The 25,189-nt window shown below is 46.9% G+C and overlaps 3 protein-coding genes across 11 annotated transcripts in view; all 3 read right to left on the bottom strand.

Annotated features, from left to right (window-relative positions):
- Positions 1–11,122, bottom strand: part of LOC143495136 (disheveled-associated activator of morphogenesis 1-like) — a 45,694-nt gene extending 34,572 nt beyond the window's left edge. For 2 of the 4 annotated variants that reach the window (XM_076992422.1, XM_076992421.1), the window contains exon 1: positions 421–730. The gene's annotated coding sequence lies outside the window, so the exon portion shown is untranslated. Of the gene's footprint in view, positions 1–420; positions 731–11,031 lie in introns of those variants that run through there. The other 2 variants (XM_076992423.1, XM_076992424.1) reach the window with 2 other exon arrangements.
- A 4,889-nt stretch (positions 11,123–16,011) lies between these two features.
- On the bottom strand, positions 16,012–20,572 carry LOC143495143 (serine dehydratase-like). The gene is made up of 7 exons (XM_076992429.1): positions 20,314–20,572; positions 18,203–18,242; positions 17,877–18,016; positions 17,666–17,754; positions 17,296–17,523; positions 17,077–17,201; positions 16,012–16,573 (listed from the first exon to the last, which is right to left on the bottom strand). Exons 1-7 carry the CDS (start codon positions 20,464–20,466, stop codon positions 16,386–16,388), a joined length of 963 nt encoding a protein of 320 aa, XP_076848544.1. The 5' UTR covers positions 20,467–20,572; the 3' UTR covers positions 16,012–16,385.
- A 410-nt stretch (positions 20,573–20,982) lies between these two features.
- Positions 20,983–25,189, bottom strand: part of LOC143495135 (apoptosis-stimulating of p53 protein 1-like) — a 35,037-nt gene continuing 30,830 nt past the window's right edge. For all 6 annotated transcript variants that reach the window (XM_076992417.1, XM_076992414.1, XM_076992415.1 and 3 more), the window contains 8 exons: positions 24,913–25,016; positions 24,395–24,809; positions 23,647–24,314; positions 23,311–23,448; positions 23,064–23,197; positions 22,579–22,745; positions 22,122–22,321; positions 20,983–22,007 (listed from right to left, as the gene is read on the bottom strand). In XM_076992417.1, coding sequence (XP_076848532.1) covers positions 21,966–22,007; positions 22,122–22,321; positions 22,579–22,745; positions 23,064–23,197; positions 23,311–23,448; positions 23,647–24,314; positions 24,395–24,809; positions 24,913–25,016 — 1,868 coding nt within the window. In that variant the 3' untranslated portion in view covers positions 20,983–21,965. The remainder of the gene's footprint in view (positions 22,008–22,121; positions 22,322–22,578; positions 22,746–23,063; positions 23,198–23,310; positions 23,449–23,646; positions 24,315–24,394; positions 24,810–24,912; positions 25,017–25,189) is intronic.

Raw genomic sequence — 25,189 nt, 5'->3', positions numbered from 1 at the left:
TCCATTCATAATAGTCTCCAAGTCGATGTCTTTATGTACAGGAGTGTCATTAACCCTGAGTCACTTTACCAAGAGGAGAGAACAAGAAAGGCAAACACACACACACACACACACACACACACACGTACACACATACACACACACACACACACACACCCACCCAAACACCCCCCCAACCCACACACACACACATACACATACACACACACACACACACACACACACACACACACCTCCAGCAGGGGCCAAAGAATGATTGGGAATAAAGTTCAGTTTTCCCCTGTTAAGCATGCTGGAAGCTTCCAACCTGCAATACAGCTCAAATCTAAGCTAGGAACCACCAACAACCAGCTAGCAGGGAGGGCAGCTCGGACCAGGACCGCCAGAGAAGGTTGTCCTGTGGGATGAAGGCATACTTACGTCTCAGCTAGTCCGTGTGAGGAAGAGCAGCCGCAGGTAGGAAGACCGTTCTATGTGTTGGGGTGTGAGGTAGAGGAAACAGACCACACCATTCTTACCCACCAGCCTGGGCAGAACTTACCCAGGCTAAAGCAGCCTTCAACAGATGCTGTATTCTCAAAGAGGAGTTAAAAACCACAGTGACTCCCAAAACATCCAGCAGTCCAAATGCAGTTATAAAGCAGTTACAATATGTACCATTTCATTTCTTTTAACGTGTGTAAATATCCACACAAAAACCTCTTGGTGTGCCTCCAGTCTGAACACACACCCAGCACACATATGTTCACTGCCACTGTAGGCCCTCCCTCATTCCACTTGCCCCACCCACTACTGCCGGCTATTTCTGATTGGGGGAAGCACGGTTGAGCTCCACCCACAGCCCACAGCGGTGTTTCATAGAATCCACTCCAAGTTTTCAGCACATCTGAACACATCTGCAAAGAAGCTGGGCTTTCACTCTGGACTTAATATCTTACTCTAAAATCAGAAAAGAAAGACACATCACACACAAGGCTTCCTGAGCCTTGTAAAGGACATTAAAGCCTCCTAGCCCTGCCGCTGTGTGCGCCTGTGTGATTGTGACTGTGGCCCTGCGGATGATCACGTGACGCAGGGTTCCCACAGTCATACTACAGGGCCCAGGAACTTCTACATGAAGAACAGCTGGAGAGGTCGATAAATGCTGGACGTTTCGGACAAGCCAAGTCAAATTTATTTAAGTCACACTTTTTACAACACGTCACAAAGCAGCTTTACAATGGTCAGGGTCTGGACAGAGGTCTTCCATCAGCTGCGCAAGCAAAGAGTTTCTCAGGAAACGGTGTTGTTCACTCTAGTAGTTAGTCCCTGGAATCTCTATCTATCTCTCTCAATCTCTCTTTCTCTCTCATGCCCCTTCTCCCCCACCATACACACCCACCCACACTCCTTCAAATGAGACAAAAACATCACTAAACTAGTAGGAAACAATCAACTGTTATCTGTGCATTACTGCAGAGATGTACACAGTGTGGACACCTTCAGACCTTCAGAAACAAGGCTGTAATGTCAATAGAAGCTTTCTTTCTTATTCATTCTACTAGATACTGGAAGTGACAATATAAACATGGCAGAAAAGTTTATTAAACAGTAACTACTGTAAAGCAATTAACGTCTATGTGCTTAAGGATTGATTTTGCCATTTCCAGATTAGTTATAAAATTAGTTAAACATACATGACCGAGAACACTCACCAGCTTTATCAGCGTCTTTCTAATCCACAACTCCTCCCTATCTCATGCAATCTATTTTTCTACAATCGCTCACTTCCTGAACATCATTACACACTTACTCCATGTCTCAGCACACCATATTACATTCATGTGTGTAGTGAAATGATACCATACAAACTCAAAAGGCAAATGCAACACTAACACTTTTACAACACACTTTACCAAACAGCAGCTTTACAAACGCACGAGTCTTCATCCCCAATGTGCAAGGACAAACTCCCTAGATCAAGACTAGAAGATGAAGCCCCTCCTCCTTGGCTGGCCAGCGAATCACCTGCCCAGGCTTTACTGGGCTTTATGCAGACCACGTAGGACTTCCACACAGACGTGGGAGTCTCCGATGTTCGGGTGGGTCTAGCGTGGACGAGCTGGTTCTTCAACCATTGGAGTAGATGTAGTGGGCGAGGTCCCTGTCGAAACCCACTTGTGGGTTTCAAAAACACGGCAACATTTAGTGAATTGCTCTGGAACAAAAGGTCACGTTCCGCGTAATACCTGCCTGTCCCTCACCAGACCCAGGGACTCTTCAGGGCAGTGTTGTTTCCGTGTTGGTCAACTCTGTTGCATGGCTACTGAGTCTCTCCCTTCCTGACTGTACTGGATGGTGTGTGTGACATCAGGACAGTCAGTACAGAAACACAGCTCAGTGTCCCAAGGGAGAGCTTATCAGGTCCATCAGATGGCTTACCACTGAACCGCAGACCACAGTGAGCTAACAGAATACATGCTCACACACGAGAACACACACACAAAGATACACAAACACGAGCACACACACACACTTTACATCCCTTTCCCCACTGGCCAGGGTGCAGGAGCAGTGCTGACAGCCATGGGAGGAGCAGATCACATATCTGGTCCAGCACGTCTGGGAGGGCGGAGCTACAAGTGTTGAGTCCCCATTGACCCGACCACATTACTGATGGAAACAGGTCACAGTAGTCAGACCAGAGCATCAAGTTAAGGCAAACAGTAACTGCACAATGATCTTATCCACCTCTGTGCACAGCGAGACTCAACTTATCTCATCAGAACCATATAACAAAGTTCTCACAGTTACAATCAAGAAAGCCGCAGACGTCCGTCTAGCCGTCTACTAATGTGAGCCACGTTCTGAACAAACCACCCGCAGACAACCAGGATAGCGGCTCCAGCTCTTCCTCCCATCATGGGCAGCTATGGCCTACATCAGGGCTATTCAACTGGCGGCCCGCAGGTCAGAACCGGCCCTTTAATGAATTTGTACCGGCCCGCGGCCCATCTCCTTATAAATAATAATAAATATTTGATAAACCGCCATAAAAATAAATAACATTTTATTTGCAACATTTTACGGCACGTTGTGTCTCTTTGTGGCACGTTTCCAAAACAGACTCACTTGAGAAGCATGGCGCTGTCAAAGAAGAGACGTAAGAATACCGAAAACAGACAATATAATAACGACTGGACAGATAAATATGCACACATACCCCAAACTCAACCCTATGTGCCTGCTCTGTTACGAGTGTTGTGATAAAGGAGTACAACGTGTGGAGGCACTTTACTACAACCCACTCTCACTTTGACAATGAATATCCACCGGGTTCTGGTGCTCACCAAACAAAAATACAATCACTTATTACAAACTACAAGTGATGTTTTGCACAGAGACCGTTACTTGTTACTGTGATGCAATGGAACTTGTTTTTGCACTTTAATCCAAAAGTAGGCTTTGTTTTCGCTAAAAACAGATGTTACTGTTGTGACTCTGGTGTTGAAGATGATCTCCTGATTAATAAAATGGAGAAAAATTAAATGTTGTAGTGTTTGCCTCAATTTTATATCCACCTATATAGTATAGGTCTGAAAATTGTCTGGCCCACAGGTCAGAGCTCTCTGCCAAATCTGGCCCGCAGACAAATATAGTTGAATAGCCCTGGCCTAGAGGTTAGGGGTCTTGTGATGGGAGGGTTGTGGGTTCAACTCCCAGCAAGGCCATGACTGAAGCAAGACACTTGTGTCATGTTGAGCATGACACTTAACCCCAACTGTGCCCTGGGGCTAGGGCTGCCCACCACTCTGGGCATGTGTGTACTCACAGCCCCTGGCGATAACTAGTGTGTGTGTGTGTGTGTGTGTGTGTGTGTTTGTATACTCACAGCCCCCTAATGATCACTAGTGTGTGTGTGTGTGTGTGTGTGTGTACTCACAACCCCTAGTGATCACTAGTGTGTGTGTGTGTGTATATACTCACAGCCCCCTAATGATCACTAGTGTGTGTGTGTGTGTGTGTGTGTGTGTGTGTGTGTGTGTGTGTGTGTTCTCACAACCCCTAGTGATCACTAGTGTGCTTTGTGTGCTCTGTGTAGCTCTCACTACACAGTTGGGTTAAATGCAGAGGACAAATTCCAATGTGCACAAATGGCACATTTTACTTAAACTTAATACATGCATGTCCAATCTGTACTGATCATGCTACAATCCTCACTAACTGCTCCAGTACTCCTACACAGTCTCAGAATGCCCAAGGAAGTCAGACTTGATGTTGCTGTGTGTGAGAGAGAGACAGAAAATGTGTGTGTGTGTGTGTGTGTGTGTGTGTGTGTGTGTGTGTGTGTGTGGTGAGCAGGTCTACAGCGGTGGTGTTAACACGTCACCAGCGTGTATGGCAGGTAAAGAGTTCGTCAAAGATCAGCAGTGCAGTGTGTTGTGGGCGAGTCGGGACAGGAGGCACGCCAACGCGTCCAAAGTGTGAAAGACACACAGCTCAGCTCACAGTGCTGCACGAGCCACACCCCTCCACCAAACCTGCATGTTGCTCAACTCAGAACACAAATCCCCTTCACAGAGGTTCCCAATCCCTCGAAAACCCTGCTCAGCACAGTTCAGTGTTTCCTAGCTCTCAACACATGACTCAACTCATCAGTTAGCTCATCCAAACGATGCAGCCAGAGTTCTGACTAGAACTGGAAAATTCAATCATATCAGACCAGTCCTATCAGCCCTGCATTGGCTCCCAGTTAAATTACTTATTGGTTTTAAAATTCTTCTACTGACCTACAAAGCACTGCACGGTCTTGCTCCTGATTACCTCCAGGAATTTATTTCCTACTATGAACCCCCACGTCAACTAAGATCACAGGGTGCTGGTCTTTTATTAGTTCCACAAATTAATAAGGTAACAGCAGGGGGAAGAGCCTTTTCTTATAAGGCCCCCCAGCTTCGGAACAACCTTCCAAAATGCTTCCGGGACTCTGACACAGTCACAATCTTTAAGTCTAGGTTGAAAACCCACCTATTTAGTTTAGCGTTTGATAATTAATATCCCCCATTAGATAAAGGTACAGATCCAGGGGTTCATAGGCGAAGGGTTTTACGGTAGACTGGGGCGCTGGTGCTGTCGTCCTGTCACTGCTCGTGGTCACTCAAGTTTGTTGACGGTGCAGTGGACGGATGCCATTGTCTCAGGATGCCCCCAAGCCTGTGTTACCTTCTGGTTCTGCCTTTCCAGCTAGGCTGTAATAATTTAATGCTACAGTCCTGAAATGTTTACATTTTCTCTGTCCCACATTCAATCCCATACAGATCTAACTGTCCCTCTTTTCTCTTTCCAAGTGGTTGCCCTCCTACCTGAGAATTACTGAGATGAGGGGAGACGAGTCTTTCCTGTTATCCACCCTGGGCCCTGGCCCCTCTCACCACCCTGAAGTCCCCCATGCTATGGCTGTATCTCCATGGCCCTGGACTACCATTACTGACCATCAAGAAGTCTAGGACTCTTAGGAATAATCATTATATAGAGACACATAACGTCTTTGTTTATGTACATGTCCAATAATTGTTGTCATAGTGACTGGATTCCTCTCAAGGTTTCTTCATCGTGCTCCAACTTGCTAACCAACATTTCAAACTGGAGTGTTTGGAGCTAGGAGTCAGAGACATTCAGTGTAGTCCTGGTGTGGTCCACACAACATCCAGAAACGCCTTCACTGCCTGTCCTGAGGCCAGTCAGGGGCCCTCACATTCAGTAAAGAGGTCAGCTTCTTCAGCAGTGCTCGCCCACGACTGAGAGACGCAACTCTGATATCCAGAATCTCCACTGTGTGGTCATAACAGCAGACAGCAGTTAGGAAATCTCTTCCGAGAGGGAGTCACAAAAAAAATGGCCAAAAATCAGTGTGTTATGGATAGAGCAAATAGCCATTAGGCTGTCTGACCACGCAAGAGCGCCGTGGCACACCTGCCTGGGGCAGCGTCCAGAGTCCAACCCAATGTAATCAGGACCTTTCACGCGTGACTGCATCTTCTTCCTCTCTGGCCTAAATCAAGTCGTCGCTTTTCCGCTGAAGTTCATCCACCTCTCCCGTGTGTTTAACACACCAGTACACACTTTAGATCCGGCAAAGATCTGAATCAGCATTAGCCACAAAACAAGAATCCTTCAACTTCAACGCTTATTCGCTGGTGCTGGGGCATTTTCTTATCAACCTGGAATTGCAAGAACACCTCCCCAGGGTGGTGGTGACCCAGAGCTCCGCTGTGTGGTTTAGGGCATCTCCTTGTACAATGACCTTGACTCAGACAATGGAGATCCCCTCCCCCCCATCTGCTGAAGCCATCAGGGGTGTCCTAAACCTGCAGGCTTTTGGAGCAAGCCTCCACTCCCCCAATCAGTGTGGTCCAGAGCTCTGGCTGGGCCTGGTCTTCTCAAGCACCGGCATAGCTAACTGCAAAACTCCTGCATCTTCTCATCATTTTGTGGTAAAAAGGAAAATGATCATCTGTCTATTATACAAATCATCCACTGACCACAGGAAAGCACGCAGGAGGGCATAAATGCACAGAGCACCATTCATGCTTGAAAGTAATACCACAGTGGAACCTCTGAAACTCTACTGAGAATCAACAAATCAGAACGTGCTAAAGAAATGTATAGATTTCAGCAAAACTGTGGCATATGCAATCCTATGTAAATTAGTGCAACCCCCAATCTGTGAGGCTCAGTCCTAGATTTCACAGAAAACGTACATCTAACCAGACGAACGCGACTCCAAGACGAACGCTGGCGTCACGGTTGTGGTTGGGAGACCTTCCAGTTTTTGACTAAAACATTTCCAACCACATTCAGGATCGAGCAATTGATCCCAACTGGAACATTTCTAGCCACAATTACAATCAAACCCCATTTGCATACTTCAGTTTATCTACGGAAGCTGCATTTCAGAGTGCCATGACCAGGTGAATGCAGGTTCAAATCCTGGTGATGCCAGAATCAGCCCGAGCCAATGGTCCAAGAGAACATAACATTGATTTCTGGGTGGGGTTGGCAGGTTGAAGGGCTTTTAACCAACCGCCCCAACATGGTGCTCCCCTTGTTTGCCAGCATAGGCGGTTGGTGGCACTTTCGTCCAAGCATGAGGAGTGTCCTCCAAAGACGTGCAGGTGGCGGTCCATGACTAGGTCCAGGTGTTGGAGGACACGCACTGGCCTTCACCCTCCTGGCGTGGTGGTGGTGTGTGATAGGGAGAGAACTAGTTAACTAGTGGGAGGAATCTGAAACACCAGGGAAAAATAAATAAGAACTAAAACTGAAAGAGTGGTGGACTCTGACCCCAGAACAGGCTGAGGGAATGGCTGATGACGGACGCTTTCTGAGTTGACCCCTTGTCCCATTGTGCTGGAATGCAAACATGGTGTTGAAGGAGCAGGTTCTAATATACTAGTGTGCAGTTTGGATGGTGGCCCCATGTTTCAGCGTGGGTGCAGTGCACCAAACAATCCTTTATTTATTTGGCATTTCGCTATTCGGGATTCAACTCTGCAGGGCAAGCACAGTGCAAACTAACCCAAGGTCATGGGTTCAAGGCCCATGGAAGTTCAAATACTAAAAAAATATATATGCCACTGCTTCTGCACAAGACTATCTAGCAAAACTGTATAAATACATGTAAAGTGACTAGAGTTTAATCTAGTGACGCACGCGCGCGCGCACACACACACACACACACACACACACACGAGCTGAGGGCGTGTTTTTAATCTGACCTGATGCAGTACCTAGTGCTATGCAAATCATGCAATCATTAGCCAAGAACTCATGGAACAAAGGGTACCACATGTGAACTTTGACCCCTCATTACCCGGAGCATGTCACATCAAAGAAAACCAGTGACAGCTACACCAACTAAAAACATACAAACGCTCATGAAGGCACAGAACACTGACTGACAGAAACTACTTCTCATAGGAAACATTTCTCCCTGCAAACCCAAGTAAACAATTTCTGTCATAAATGCTGTAACTACAAAAGATACAAAAATGAATAATTTAATGATTGTTTCACTTTGTTTGACTGTACCAATCAGTAACTACAGCTCCTGACCTGCACACACGTGCTACAGCCCCTTCTGTCACCACATTTCAAAACAAACCTGCACCGTGTTGTACATGACGGCATGGTACTCCCACAACTGCATTATCAGCAACTTGCCCTGAAGCTTTACCGCTGCTTGTGAGGCAGGGACACGAGACAGCGGTGTGAGGACACGAGACAGTGGTGTGAGGACACGAGACAGCAGTGTGAGGACACGAGAGGCAGCGTGCGGTATCGGCTGCTCTTGGAAAGCAAGTCCATTATCACCTCCTGGCACAACCAGAGCATTCCAGCGTGCTGAGGTGCGGTGGACGTCAGCAGAATGACCTCAGCGCTCTAATTGAAGGCTTCTCCCCCACACGCCTCCCATCAGCATTCACACCAGCCATACTGCCGCACGAAACAAGATCTGGGCCGCCACACACCGGAGGCTTCCCCTCCCTGCGCCTGGCACCACACACTCAGAGACAGGCTCGCTCCATGTCACAGAAACCTCAATCCTCAAAGCTACAGTAAAAGGGCTGGAACGGAGTTAAACAGAGAGAAGTCAGACGGGGGGGGGAAGTGAGTTGTGAATAAATTCTGGATGAATTCTGATAGAAATCTGGATTAATTCTGGATGCTTCTCAGAGCAGGTTCTAAAATTCTAAGAAGACTGAAGACAAATGCCATGAATAATATCCAACATAAGCTTTTCCAAGCTCAAATGTCATTTAATAGCATTTTAAATGACAGTTCAACCCATAAGTTTGTAACCCTTGGCAGAATTTGTAAGATACTGATCATTAAAACACACACACACACACACACACACACACACGCACGCACGCACGCACGCACGCACGCACGCACGCACACCTAGAATTTGACAATAAACTACTACTCTGATTAACCTCTCCAATGTCTAAACATGTAATACACTCTTTCTTCTTAGATGTCATATGTTGCTACACTAAACATGATTCCATCCCGTGTAAGGGCCCAGATTCTTTCAGGTGGATAACGCTACCTGTGGTACCTGCCAATGGCCTGCAGGTCCTCTTAGGACTGTGGCTATACGGTATGATAAAGCCATTCCACAGACCGAGGGCCACCTTACACAACCTTCTCCACCTCCCACAACCTTCTCCACCTCCCACAACCTCCCACAACCTTCTCCACCTCCCACAACCTCCCACAACCTTCTCCACCTCCCACAACCTTCTCCACCCCCACAACCTCCCACAACCTTCTCCACCTCCCACAACCTTCTCCACCTCCCACAACCTTCTCCACCTCCCACAACCTTCTCCACCTCCCACAACCTTCTCCACCCCCACAACCTCCCACAACCTTCTCCACCTCCCACAACCTTCTCCACCCCCACAACCTCCCACAACCTCCTCCACCTCCCACAACCTTCTCCACCTCCCACAACCTTCTCCACCCCCACAACCTCCCACAACCTTCTCCACCTCCCACAACCTCCTCCACCTCCCACAACCTCCTCCACCTCCCACAACCTTCTCCACCTCCCACAACCTTCTCCACCTCCCACAACCTTCTCCACCTCCCACAACCTCCCACAACCTTCTCCACCCCCACAACCTTCTCCACCCCCACAACCTCCCACAACCTTCTCCACCCCCACAACCTCCCACAACCTTCTCCACCTCCCACAACCTCCCACAATCTTCTCCACCTTCCTCTGCAGTCACATAATGGGTGTGTTCTGGTGGGAAATCCAACTGTGACCCATATTCAGCACTTAAGACCGGCTGACGGTCTCAGTGCTCTCATGAACAGCGGAGGTCCTTCCCCGTATTTGATGGCTGGGTGCCTCTTCGTGGGTCTTAACGTCTTCACAAGCAATTTTGATTGTGATAAAGTGCAGGTAAGACCAAATCACTTTATTCCAGCATCATCTCAGGATCTCTGGTCTTCATCTCAAGATCCTGTCTGGGCCCCACATGGGCTCTATGACAACCATAACAGTTTATTTTGGCAATTACATTTCGGCCCCTTTGTTGCTCGAGTAAAGCTACTTCCTTGCTGTACATGTCAAAACTGCTCTTTCAGATCCTGTGGGTTCCTGGCTGGGTCTGCACAGTACAATGTCTTTTCCAAACTTTTCATTTCATCAAAACGATGCAATCAATTTTGTCTTAACTCGCATTTGCAAAACGCCACCAAGATTCTTGAAGACAAAGCTGATTACTATACTGACCTTCCCAGTAATCTAAAACTGCAAGAAGGCTCAGCATAAAACGAATGTACCCATTCAAGACACCCATTGTATGTAAAGCACTTTTTAAACAGATACTGCTACATCTGCTACCATCAGCTCTTGGTATGGTGAGGTTTATGAGTTTCACAGTATTGTAATATCAGTGTGAATATCAGTGCTAGGAATAAAACGAGAAGACAGGAGCACAACACCAGCACCCACCTGTCTCTCTCCTCCTGGACCAGGTGGCGCTGACATGAATATGAACCCTGTCTGTGACTACCACAGTTTACATCTAAAGTCCAGGAGATAAAGGGAAAGTGAGGGTGATATTACACAGCCCAGACTTCAGGAGCGACCTCCAACACCAACTCTCCCTCTTATCTCAAAACCAAATGTTTTCTCCAAGTGGTTCAGTTATAACCTTCGCTGTGTCTTCTTGATCTCATTTACCAGACGTGTTCACACGGACCATGTCGTAACCTGGACCCCGAACTGTACCAAACAAACCCCAAACACTTTTAAACAAACACTTTAATAGAAAACAATGTGCGATGAAAGAAGATAAAAACGATTTCGTTCAGATTTCCACCGCGCACGTATGAGTATGAAATATAGTATATAACATTACACACATTCAATCAACTAAAAAGTTTAGGTGTTAAAACATGAGTTTTCGGCACGCATTCTCAGCACTTTGAACTGCCATTAACGTTTTGATCTGGTCATCGGTGCCTTACCGTGGACATGTAAACACAGCCAACATGAAGAAACAACATCCCACAAACTCACAGCGCCCGTCATTCATTCCCCTTTAAAACAACAGTGCCGCTGACGTCATGCTGGCAGCCCTACTGCGCATGTCAAGAAGCCTGAAGGCGGTTGATTTGTGGGAAATGTAGTTCTAGAGCACTGAAACGCGATAAGCGTTTTTCCTCCCTTTCTCTCTCTCTCTCTCTCTCTCTCTCTCTCTCTCTCTCTCTCTCTCTCTCTCTCTCTCTCTCTCTCTCTCTCTCTCTCTGACAGGCCTAAGAGTTCAACAGAAAATCCGACTGACATCAGAAAAAGCAACCGCCTCTAAAAAGAATACATTTCACAGCTCATTTTTACAATTACAATGATCACATGTATAAGTTTATCCTGCCCATATGTAACTGGGTAGCATAACTGAGTGAACCATATTCAAGCAATATTGCAAATGACCTCAGATTTATTATACTGACAATACTAACATTCAACATTTTAACTCAATAAATATTATTTCTGATTAAAGTAAAGCAGTTGTTTGTGGTCAGGAAATAACATTTTGTGTAACTCTGAATGGACACATTATCAGAATCAGAAACAGAATCAGAATCTGGCTTTATTGGCCAAGTATGCTCACGCATACAAGGAATTTGTGTTTGGTTACAGTATCTCCCAGTGCACAATAACTAACAATAACGTCACAGACATAAAACATTTACTCACACACAGGGCCGGAGTGGGACACATTTTCAGCCCGGGAGTTTCATGTCCAAATCCGGCCCAAAATTATTTTTCCCTCCCAATCGGCCCAAACTAGAGACTGACATGAGCCGGCCCATCGGGAATCCTCCCGAATCTCCCGATTAGCCACTCCGGCTCTGCTCACACATAATCACACACACAAAACATACACTGTAAACCGTGTGCAGAGTTGTATATCTACAGTAAAGTGCTGAGTACAGCAGTAAACAGGCACTGAGGTGCAGACTGAATTAGATAGATAAGTTAAGCTGAATTAAAATAAGGCATGTAAATATGGGAACAGGATAATTACTGGCAGGGGCAATAAGTACAGTGTATTCTTATGCACCATCACCAGATAATAAAGTGCAGTACAGGAGGTGAACAGGGTGAGAGAGACGAGCTGGATGGATTGTACGTAATGGTCTTGTGTGTATGTGACGGACTGTATCCTGTATGTTGTGTTGTAGTGTTCAGCTGTTCATGAGAGTGATGGCAAGTGGGAAGAAGCTTCTCTTTAGTCTGGTGGTCTTAGTCTTCAGTTGTCTAAAATGCCGTCCTGAGGGAAGACGCTGGAACAGGTGGTGTCCAGGGTGTGAAGCATCAGACACAATGTTCTCTGCACACTTCCTGGATCTGGAGGTGTGTAGAGATGGCAGGGTGGGTAGTGCCACACCGATGGTCCTCTCTGCAGACCTGATGATGCGCTGCAGTCGGTGGGTGTCGTGTTTGGTAGCTGAGCTGCCCCACACTGCAGTGAGGACAGACTCAATGGTGGCGGTGTAGAACTGCACCATCAGCTCCTGGGGCAGGTTGAACTTCCTCAGCTGACGCAGGAAGTATAGTCTCTGCTGAGCTTTCTTGATGATGGAGCTGATGTTGTAGTCCCATTTCAAGACCTTGTAGATTGCTGTAGGAGTCCACAGCCATCACGTTACTGTCCAGGATGGTGAGTGCTGGGCGGGTTGGGGGGCTTCTCCTGAAGTCCACTCTCATCTCCACTGTTTTTGCTGTGTTCAGCTCCAGGTTGTTGTATTTGCTCCAGAGGACCACATGCTCAACAGCCCGTCTGTAAGCAGACTCATCGCTGTCCCGGATGAGACCAATGACCGTCAAATCGTATGCAAACTTCAGGATTTGGACTGAGGGGTCAGTGGAGGTACACTCGTTTATGTAGAGTGAGAAGAGCAGAGGGGAGAGAACACAACCTTGTGGAGGTGGTCAACCCTGTGCTGGTGGTGCTGGTTCCTGAGGTGATCTTTCCCACCTGCTGCTCTCTGCTAGTGAGGAAGCTGGTGATCCACTGGCAGGTGGAGGCTGACACACCGAGTTGGGTCAGTTTGGTGTGTTTGGTGTATACATTGTACACATATTTTTTTATTGTATATTTTATATAGTAAATAATAGATATGCAGGATAGAGTGAGTGGGAGTATTTCTGCATCAACCAGATCTATTCGCTACTGTAAGCAAACAGAGACTCACACTTCCCAAAATGTGCTAGTCTGTAAAGTTCAATTTTGACTGATTTCTGGCAAAAGCTGTTTGGAAGTGGAAGTGGGATTTATTTAGGCCATAGAGAGACTTACTGCAGATTAGTATAGTAATTGTTTATGTGCGTTGGGTGGAGCAGGTTGGGGGGAAAGCAGATTGGACCAGGGAGCTACCCCCCCCCCCCCCCCCACCGAATGAATATCCACAAACACCTCTCTCAGTGACCACATCCACAAACACCTCTCTCTCAGTGACCACATCCACAAACACCTCTCTCAGTGAGCACGTTACGTCTTCACAACACGGTGGTGTCATGGCCCGCCTGTGTCTCATCTCCACACACGGAGCCTCTGGTTCTGACTTTATTGCTGTCTAAGTGCGCCCCTTTGTACTCTAATGCAATGACTACGTAATGCAGATCACCTCGCCTGGGTTCAGCGGGTGCCTACAGGGCTGTGGTCTGCCTTTCAGACTACTTCAGTCTCTGAGGAGCCAGCAGATATCTGAGGCCCAGACGGTCCCCGTCATCCTGCCTGTGTTCCAGTGAAGCAGGCCGCATGTTTCATGCTTCATGTTTCAGGTGTGGTGGGATGGGGCGTCTGTTTAATATTCTGACAGGAAAGGCACTTTTAAAGGTTGCCCAGTAGTATTAGAAGCGCATAAATATTTAAACAGTCTAGGTCTGTTTATTGTTGTTCCTCCAAGAACTAACGGAAGAGCATTTTATGAACGTAGGCTCAGAGATTTTGACAAAAAAAACAAAAAACGCAGTTTGTAGCAAGTTGTGTCAGATGGAGTTCAGCCTAAGCTCGTCTAGGTTACACGACTCACACGTCTCCTCACACGGACACGGCGGTTACTGATCGTGATAGTTCCAATTGGCAGATCACCCAGAATTTGTTGCCATTGGTAAAGAGCAAAGCCCTGAGCTTTCTCCTCCATGCTGGCTCTGGTGTTTACTGTAAAGGCTGAAGGGCCTGAATCAGTGGAATAGCTCTGGCTCGCCATCGTCTCTGTCCTGTCATGCACATAGGGAGCCAAAACTATTTAACTTTCCGTGTTCCCATTAACATGGAGGAAGTTATGTCAACTCTTGTCCACACACATGAAGCATCAAAGACCAGGATTGATTGGGTTTTATCGGTGTGGAAACCCACTGAGCTGTAACCAAGCGTTATCACCATGCTGCAACCTGCATCCAATCCAGCCGATTTATAAAGTGCCTGATGCTGTTTGAAAAGCCGAGGTGAATTCACTGAAACGGCAACACCACGTCCATCGCCAGCTCCCTCTGCAAGACCACACAGAACAAAGGACACTTTGTCTTCCCCTAGACGGCTGTCTCCCCTTCCGATAAACAGCCTTCACATGCAGTGAGGTGGTGGTTCAAACATAAACCCCGATACATCTCACCACGGTGCACATGACGGTAGAACAGCTCTAAATGGCGGGTTTAGTCAAACTGCGAACGAGGTCTCCGCGGAACAGATGAAAGGTTTCGTCTTTCGTTTGTGTGAAAAGTTGTGAGGTGTTCACAGGAGCCGGCGTAGCGGATCTGGCTTGCGTGGCCTCGTGAAGCTGTGAAATTGATCCTTCAGCTTTGATCTTCACTTGACCCCTACAACTTTGGCCAGTAGATTCAAGATATTTGAGTGGCATTAGTTAAATCTTAGTCATTCCAATACTTCACACTCCCTACAACTGACCATTAAGTAGACGCTTCATTAAACACAAACATGAGGAGAGGTTTAAAGATAGAAGGGACAAGGACAGGCTGGAAGTAGTGCAGTGTTATTAAGACATTAAAGAGCACTACTCAAAGAACAGACTACTTAAGGAACAGACTGCTCAAGGAACAGACTACTCAAAGAACAGACTACTCAATGAACAGACTACTCAATGAACAGACTACTCAAAGAACAGACTACTCAATGAACAGACTACTCAAAGAACAGACTACTCAATGAACAGACTACTCAAAGAACAGACTACTCAATGAACAGACTACTCAATGAACAGACTACTCAATGAACAGACTGCTCAAAGAACAGACTACTGGACACTTGCAGAATCCAGTCCTACATCAGTAAACTCGGAGACAATCACACAGCCGAGCTCTTCATTTCAGTTTTATACAATCAAAACTTAAAATACTTAAATTATAAACAAGCTTTGGAATCAGACCATGGTTTGGAGGACATCCACTGAAGAGCTGCATTCCCCCGAAACATCTCCAAACACACTCTGGTAGGAATGAGCTGTAAACACAGCTGCTGATTCGCCCTTCCAGACCTGCCAATCACAGGTCAGGCTCCACCCACAACCCCCGGCAGGCCCACAGAGACCAGCCACCCATTCCCTCACAGTTAGCCTGCTAGCACAGCGTCTGGGCACCTGCACACTGGCGCTTCAGTCTGGCCTGCAGAGTCACCGACAGAGTTTGAGTTTGATGTGTTTGTGCCTCAAGGCGAGGACACTCACGAGGAGCATCAGATGGGAGCAGGAATACGACCGTGGTTAACGTTAACGTGGTTAACGTGGTTAACGTGGTTCTCGTGGTTAACGTGTGTAACGTGGTTCTCGTGGTGTAGATACCAGTGTGATAATGACGCTCCTATACAACTGTCATGCATAAACAACAAGGGGATATATTTAGCCATGGAAACATAAAAGATTCTTGATTGTCTCAGCAAAGGAAAAAAGGTTTATTATTATTATTATTATTATTATTATTATTATGACGATTCAGTCGATTTGTGACAGTGCTACACAAAACGACAAACATCTGTTATTAAGGGCTAACTCTAAACGGGAAAAGTACATGTTAATAAAATGAAATAGTATTGCATTAGCGCCATCTGGTGGATACTTTTTATAAGGTCTTCAACAGTTCAGGCCAAAACGTTTAACATAAATTAACAGGAGTTTCAGAGATATTTACATGTTTGTCAGGAAATTGTCACTCTTTGCCCTGAGGCATGTCAAATTAAAAATCATAAAATTAAGCAAAATGTCATCACTCAGTTAGATGAACTTATATTTTTTTAGCACCATTATTAAAGATTTCAAATTTCTATCTTCTCAGGATGACCTTGGGAAGTGTAGTTCTCTGGTTATTTGCAGACAGTGCGCAGGTGCTGTAGTTGAGCCAGGTTGACACTACTACCCCCACACACAATCATCACCAGGGGCGCGAGGGGCTTGGGCAGCCGACCCTCAGCCTGCAGCTGCTGGATGAGCCCACTGTACACTGCAGCTAGAGAGGCCCCACACGCTAGCTCCACTAACACACGCTCTTCATCTGCACACAACACACACATCAACATGAACACACACACACAAACATGAACACACACACACACAAACATGAACACACACACACCCACACATATCAACATGAACACACATACACACACACACAAACATGAACACACACACACACGAACATGAACATACACAAACATGAACACACACACAAACATGAACACACACACATACACACAAGAACATGAACACACACAAACACACAAGAACATGAACACACACACACACACAAACATGAACACACGAACATGAACACACACACACACACCCGAACACGAACACACACACACACATGAACATGAACACACACACACACACACATACACCTTCAATCAACTGCATTTTCACAAAATGTTTTTCACACAAACCTATCAAACTCAATCAAATCACATAGTCCTCATGTAATAAACATATTATGGACAGAATGGTTCAGCTGTGGTTAACAACCAAAATTCTAAACAGACGACTAGACAAATGTACCCAGGAAGAGTTCCACTGCTTCCAGAGCCTGGAGATCACTCACTAACTCCGAGAGGACGTTGGGTCTTCCACTGTACTCAAACGCCTGTCTGCACACTGTCTTTGCTCCCAAACACTTGGCCTCACTAAAACAACAATTCAAAGAAAACAGAAAGAGTGTCACATGGATGAACCCGTAAGAGCACGAGCCATCGAGAGCGTCGTGGGATAATGCTTGACCTCGTGATGTCTGGGAGCGTGACTAAACATCTTGCTTTAACAGCTGCGTTGAGGCAGTCTGCTCCAACTGTCTCCATACACAGGACTGGCACGTCTCCCCAGCCCACCTCGTCCAGACCCTCCATCACCCCGCAGAAGAGCCCTCCGCCTCCCACAGACAGAACTACAGCCCCAGGCTTGGCGGGCAAGGAGGCCTTCAGCTCATGGACGATGGTGGAATGACCCTTCCTGCATGTCAGCAGCATGGGAATCGTTTGAGTTTGTGTCATAACAGTGCTAATAGCAGTTCTTACATTTGTTTATTACTGTTAATAGTTTGATAGCATGTTTACAGAGACGGGTCTCCGTGAACGCTCTGAGAACGACTCACCAGACCAGCGGATGGTCGAAGGGCGGGACGAAGGTGAGGTTGTCGCTCTGAGACAGACGAAGGGCTTCGGCGTTTGCATCATCCCACACCTGTTCCAGGTACACCCCGCCGCACCGCTAACGTTAGCCGTCTCACTCACATACACGTGAGACAACAACAGCACACACAAGGCAGTAGCAGTATTCATGTAGGCATTGAACTTATCACTCACTTTGCCCACCACTCGGACAGTGGCCCCGTGGTCACGGAGTTTATCCAACACCAGCTGGGGGGAGGACGAGGGGACCACGATTACGGCCGGGATGTTGAGTTTACGTGCTGCGTAGGCTGTGGCCAAACCTGCGTTCCCACCTGCATTTCACACAGACCATAATACAAACACAGAGCTTTATCCTGGGAGGGTTAGCGAAAGAACCCTCAGTTTGCAAAGGAACACCAGAGTCAAACACTAAGCCTAAATGTTATACTGAAAAAATATACTACAAGCAAGCGTTTTAGTAAAGAAAAAGAAATCAAAATCAAATGTGTAATACCCACCTGAAGAACAGATGACACCACGTGACTTCGAACCTGCAAGCTTCAAAACAGTCTGGGTGAGTTTGCTGCTGTATTCGTTTTGACGACTGCTAAAATGCGTTTCCTAATTCTCAAAACATACATTTTCAAAACTCTAAACACAGCAACACATTGACCTCATACAAATAGCCAAATAGTTAATATCCTGTTCAAAAGCGCATTTTCTTAACTGAATACCAACTCTGCATTTCACAACGCAAACAAAGTTTTCTCTTTATACACCAAGTTTGTTAAAACACAGCAAACCTAGTTCAGTATCCAATCATTCTTTCAAACATTAGCACAGATTCTCTATTCGAGATGAACATAGTCAATCACTGCACAACCACTGTAAAAAAACTAACAGTTGAAGGCATTACAGAAACATTACATGTAATATTTTATTCTGCGTTTTTTTCAAATGTGTAAATTTTTGACAACATATTGTCTACACAATGAGTGATATTTACTGTAACATACTGTATAGAATGTAGATTAGACAAAAAAGGAGTCTGTAACAGTTTTGCAGAGAAGGTTATATTTTACTGTATTAGGGACATTACTATAAATTGTGGCCTAACCCCAAAAATAATTACTGTAATTGTAAACATAATTAGCCACGGTCCCATACCCATATGTGTAAAAAATACACACACACACACACACACACACACACACACACACACACACACACACACACACACACACACACACACACACATATATATATATATATATATATATATATATATATATATATATATATATATATATATATATATATATATATATATATATATATACCATATATATATATATATATATATATATATATATATATATATATATATATATATATATATATATATATATATGTATACACATATATATGTGTAAAAAATACACATATACAAAAAGCCACACAAGGGGAAAAAAACAGGATACAAAACTGAACAGTCTTGTTATGTGTAATGTAAGTGGTCTTCAGCAGTTGGCCACATGTTTTCATCCACATCACATCTGATGTTGGCCCCCTTGCCATGCACCTGGGGTAGAAAAGCTTGGTATGCCTTATTCACCCCTGGCAGTCTTCAGCTGAAATGTCTCTGCAGCTGGGATCCATTGCATCCAGGAGGGACATTTGGTCATGGGGCCGATGATCATACACCTTCCACCCCCAGACTGAAAAAAGTTCCTTATAGGGGTTAAGGAAAGGTGAGTAGGGCAGGAGGAAAAGGGACATCACTCTTGGATGGTCTATAAACCAGTTTGTGATGACATGAGAATGACAGAATGCTACATCGTCCCATCACAAATGTCCTCGTGTTTCCTCCCACCTGTTCCCTTTCTGCTTCTGGAACCAGTTGTTGGTAGAGTTCATTCAAAAACGAAAGAAGGAGGTCACTGTTATAGGGACCAATCTGGCATTTGTGAAGGACCAAACCAGCACTTGAGATAGCAGGACAAATTGTTATATTTGCTCCTCTCTGACCCGGTACATTACTGTAATTCATTTTATTTCATTGATCTATATGTGCAAAAAATATGTTTTACAGTAGCCTAATAGCTTTTCAGCTGCCTTTGTTTTTGCAGAACTTTGCATTTTATATGATGTTTAAGGTTTTGAACCTTAGGTTTTCATTTTTGACATGCTGTGTGCATTAGTAAATAAAACAAAAATTATCCAGAATTTTGTTATTGGACAATTTTGTGTGTAGAAAATGTTAACATTATAGAAACATGTAAAATGACTGAATTTTGTTCAAAAACTACATGAATTGTACTAATTGTCTATAGCCACTGAAGTCTGATGTTGTGTTCACTGTGTTTAGAGTTTTGAAAATGTGACTACAGATTGGACAAACGGAGGTTAGGTGATGAGGTTGTGAGGTCAGTGTACAGTAAGTAGGACACAAACCTGACCAAATTATATTGAACGGACTCTTTTTATGGAGAGCAAATGCCAGCAAAAGAAATTTACGAAGTAAAAAAGTACAATTCAGCTACGTCTGATAAATGCAACATTTGATATGCGATATTTGGGAATATTGTGTGGCAGCTACTCCATGATTACAGCCGCGGTTCCTCCTCACCTTCTGGACCAGATGTCCAACTCCTCGGATTTTAAATGAACCGGAGGGTTGTGAACTTTCCATTTTCATATAGACGGTGGAGCCGAGCCGCCTGGACATGCCGACGCTCTCGATGAGAGGAGTGTTCGTGTGCAGTACACCGTCGCTGGACATGGTCAATTCACTTAGAAAAGTGCAAAGCAAAGAAACACACAAGCAGAAGGAAGCGGCCTGTGTTTATGGCGCTAAGATGGCGGAGTCACCTTAATAACAGCGGTCAGACGGGGCGAAGTTCGCTCCTTATCCTTTTTGAGGAGGTTGATTAAATATTAACAACGAAAGAACGAGTTATGGTCATTTCAGTGGCATTTTGACTCATTTAAAATAAGTCATACTTGTGTTGGGGTCATTATCATGAATCGCGTGTGAACTGGGAGTAAATATGTATCATTCATTACAGTAACTTACATGGTAAATATTGTAAAAATTGTTACTGTAACAATTGTGTTTCAAAAGGTATGAATAATGTAATAGATGACTCATTAGTCTGCTAAATGTATAAAGTAATTTACCTCATATGCCTTGTTCTATAGTCCAAATGTGTGTAGGAGTGTTCTTTTATTCTTTTAACTTGTTATAACAAGCACAAGCATATTAAACACACACCCCAATCACCCTGACAAAGGTTCATCCCAATATGAGAATCCTTTAATGGTTTACATTTGCATGACATGACATAAATGTGTGTGTTCTCCACCAACTACTGACAGGCAAATTTCAGTGGTAAGCTCATCAAAGCTTTTGAGCTGCATTTATAAAGAGCATTTCAACTAAGGAGGGGCAGCGCATACGAACCAGTCCAGCCAAACGCCCAGTGAGTGCATAAATACAGACATATAGGGACTCCCATTTCTGCTGTGTGATGAGAAACACTGATCACTTCTTAAGAGCTACTCAGTGTGACATAACTGGCATCCCTTCATAAAATGTACTTTATCTCACAGGTCACCTCCTCTCCACCTCTAAACTCTTCCATATATAAAAACATGCATGTCTCTTCATCAGGGCCACTTCTCTGTGATCGCTTCATCAGGGCTTCATCAAGGCTCTCTGTGCTCTCTTCGAGGTCTTTCTTGCACTTTCCTTTACCTTCCTTCCTTCGTTCTGAATCAGCTGTTCTCTGACGGATCCCCCCCCCCCTGCTGTTTCCTTCATCCTGCATGAACACCACCATCTTCCATCTGCATCCTCCACCTCTGACTCATCACTTCTCCACCACACACACACACACACACACACACACACACACACACACACACACACACACACACACACACACACACACACACACACACGTACGCTGGAGGCCAGACCTAGGAAATCTGCTGTTGTCCCTGACAGGGATAACGGTGAAAGATACTGCAAATTTAAAAACAGCATGTCCGATGCTTCTAAAATAAGACCAACTGGTTTGCGTATGAGTTCTGAAGACAGGGCCCAACTGGTTTCCATATCAGGACTGGCAGCGTTAAATAAATCTGCCCCAACACAGACATGCTCCATGAACGCTTCGCGGTGTCCTCCGTCGGGTGTGATGTGATGGACACTGACGCATATAGGGCCAAACGTCAGGAACGAGGGATGGCACTGCCGTCTCCGACCATCAGGGGGCGCTATGCCAGGGAGCGCTGTCTAGGCTTGATTCTTGGGTACAACTACACAAACCACAGGAGAAAGGTACAATCAGAAAGGTGCCTCTTTATCTTTCCGGCAGAAAAAAGAGTGTGTGGGTTTCACCTCAGTGGTGTAGTTAGCCTGTCCTGTCTCACCCCTAGCAGGTTCCGGGGCACGTAGCCCTCCTGGTCACTGAGCCGTGCCCACCACCACTCTGTCTCGCTCTCATCTCGACGTCTCAGCACCGTGAGAGCATCTCCCTCGCGGAAGGAGAGCTCGTCCGCGCTCTGCGCTTCGTAATCCCACAGGGCGTATACCGCCCCCTTGTTCATCACACCTAGCTTCTCCTGAACACCTGTGGGGAAAGGGAGGGGGGTGGAGAAGTGGGAGGGGCTTATGACACGTGTCAGGATGAATGAGAATGCTCATATGCAAATTTCTGCTCGACGCCTCAAACACCTACCAGGTAAAACCAGTTAAAACATCTCCCAGTTAAAACCAGTTACAATATCTCCCAGTTAAAACCAACAAGTCTGTATTGATTACCCAATCAAGGACTAAAAGAGTAAAAGGTCTTTTTGGTCTTGTCTCCAGTCCCAGTTTGACTCTCACCGTAGAGGAACTGGGAGCACTGGATGAAGCCCTCTTCCATCTCCTCACACTTGTCTGCTGCCGTCTCCACGTCACTGATGGTGGAGGCGAAGATGGCCGCCCCAGACTCCACCAGCAGCTTGCAGAGGTGAACACTGTTGCAGGAGGCTGCACAGTGTAGGGGTGTCCTGCTCAACACACACACACACACACACACACACACACACACACACACACACACACACACACACACACACACACACTTACTCAGGGCTTGCCTTCAGTCTGCCCCTCATTATCGTTCTTTAGGTAAACATTAACCACACCCACCTGTTGTTTTGACACTGATGTTGTATTTTTCGGTGACTAACCCTACTCAGCCTACCTAAGTAGTGTGCATGTGTCACACACTAATTACAGCCAACACAATTACAGGACAGTATGTAATGTCTATAATAAGCAGAGATCCTACTGGTTATGGAGGTGAAATGTGCTGTGCTCCTCACCATCCGTCACTGTCTGCTGCGTTGACATTCACCCCGAAGTCCAGCAGGAACTTCACTATATGGTGGTGTCCAGCACACACGGCGTTGTGCAGTGGCGTGATGCCTTCATCGTTGGGGGTGCTGGGGTTCTCCACCTGAGGAACCGTTCACAGAAACAGTGCTCACACAGACAGCTCTGTCAGATTCAGAGGTGGTGTGGAGGTGGTGTGGAGGTGGTGTGGAGGTGGTGTGGAGTGCTTCACGCTACCTCGTATATGATCCTCTGCACCAGGTCAAACTCGCCCTCCAGGGAGGCGTCCAGGAGCAGCGCCAGTGGGTTGAACTTCACCCTGAGGCCATGACCCGTCCGCACAGAGCCAGGTTTCTTCAGGTTGGTCCGCTTCACCTGAAATGACAGAGAAATACTGATGCCAGGTACTGCGTGTTGACACAGTACAGTCCCATGACATAAGTGATTAACAATCTACAACAATGAAATGTCATGGATAAATAAAGGTGCCTGAAAACAATTTATCAGAATGATTGGAAGGTTCTGAACTACAGAAGCGAGGGCGGATGATCCGACTGGTACTGCTGGGCTCACCAAAGGTCCACTGGCAGGCTGCTCTGTGGCCCCTGGTTCTGTGGGGGGGGAGGGCTCGGACACGGCGCTGGGCTGTGTGTCGGCGCCTCCATCTTCACGGGTGTGTTTAGGGTCAGGGCCCGAGGTTTCAGGAAGCGGAGGCTCCTCCGTGCCAGCGGACGGCTGGGCCCCAAGTCCAGACGTGGGCGACGAGGGAGCCTGGTCGGGTTCTGCCACGGACGGGTCCGACTCCCCCGCTGCTACGCTGCCGGACCCGGCCGTGACGCAGCCGAGAGGGGCATGGGGCTGGTAGAAGGGCGTGGCGGACCCGGCGGGCTCCATGCTGCCAGCCAGCACGTTGAAGCGCTGGTACAGGAGCTTCTGTATGTTGGGGCCGCTGGGGCCCTCGGGCTCCGTGATGGAGCTGCGTTTCTTCAGGGGTCGGGGGGCGTTGGCCAGCTTCCTCCTCAGGGCCTCCAGGTCCGCGTCGCTCTGGTAACGCAGGGGCGAGTGGGCCACCGGGGTGAGCTTGGTGGGGCTGAGGGGGCGGGGAATGTGCTCCACGCTGGGCGGGGGGAGGGGCACACTCTCCGGCTCCGCCTCCCTGTCCGTCTCCTCTTTGGGGGCCTGATGCTGGAAGGGTACGGGGGAGGGGGAGGCGGAGCTCGGCAACACCGGCTTTCCATAAACTGGAGAAGAGGGAGGAAACGTCAAACATGCTCACCGGCAACATCACGGAGTCTCCTCTGCATGCTGTTGCCATAGTTACCTGCTTTGACCGCAGCCCTGCTGCCGATTGGGTAATTCTTGGCCGCCGACTGCAGGTACATGTGATAGATGGAGCTGGAGTTCATGGTGGCGGGGCCTTTCCTGGGCGACTGAGGTCGTGACCCCCGGTCAGAAATGAAGGGCCTCACGGCCACAGCCAGTGGGGGGTCAGTCCTCTCGCCCTGGGGGAGGAGGGGTGTCCCGGTGGGGGGCACTGTAATCCTCTGCTGGATCTGCTGAGAGGAGGAACCAGAGCTAGGGGGCGCTCTCTGCCAGGCCAGGGTCCCTGGGGCAGAACGTGGCAGGGAGCTGGTGGAACAGACTTTTGAGTGGTAGCCCACACTGGGGTAGGTGCCGTAGGAGGGCGGAGCCTGTTTGGACAAGGCTGTCACTGTCGCCAGAAGTTTAGGAGAATCCTACAGGGAAGACGGCCAGGTACGCAGGTCTGAGCAAATCAGTGTGATTCTTCAAAAGTGAAGTTGAAGTTTTGTGTGTGTCGCAGTGACGTGGACTCCTCACCTTTTCACCGATGGCCGTTTTGCCCTCATGGCTGGAGTCCTTCCATTCTGGACGTTTTGAGGAGGCCGTGTTCTCACTGAAGGATGACCAGCTCGCATCGTTCGCTGTAGGCATAGCAACGGGAGAACGGCTGAACGAGGAAACTACTGCTCCCTTTCTGCTCAGCCACTTCACCGTGTGTCGGAGAGAGCGTGGCCTCCAGGTCAGCCCAGGGTGGGCTGGCACACAGCACACCTGACCTCGGATCCGTCTCTAGAGGGGCCTCGCACGGGTGCGT

Source organism: Brachyhypopomus gauderio, unplaced genomic scaffold (genome assembly GCF_052324685.1).
Source record: "Brachyhypopomus gauderio isolate BG-103 unplaced genomic scaffold, BGAUD_0.2 sc93, whole genome shotgun sequence".
NCBI lineage: Eukaryota > Metazoa > Chordata > Actinopteri > Gymnotiformes > Hypopomidae > Brachyhypopomus > Brachyhypopomus gauderio.
This window is presented reverse-complemented; position numbering and strand designations above follow the sequence as displayed.

What these genes read in the sequence shown, in the direction of transcription:
- LOC143495143 (XM_076992429.1), bottom strand. Translation starts at nt 20,466, where the DNA reads ATGTCCAGCGACGGTGTACTGCACACGAACACTCCTCTCATCGAGAGC. An exon ending in CTGTCCGAGTGGTGGGCAAA is followed by an intron (nt 17,755 to 17,876) that starts GTGAGTGATAAG and finishes TACCTGGAACAG; the next exon opens with GTGTGGGATGATGCAAACGC. An exon ending in ACGCTCCCAGACATCACGAG is followed by an intron (nt 17,202 to 17,295) that starts GTCAAGCATTAT and finishes TTGTTGTTTTAG; the next exon opens with TGAGGCCAAGTGTTTGGGAG.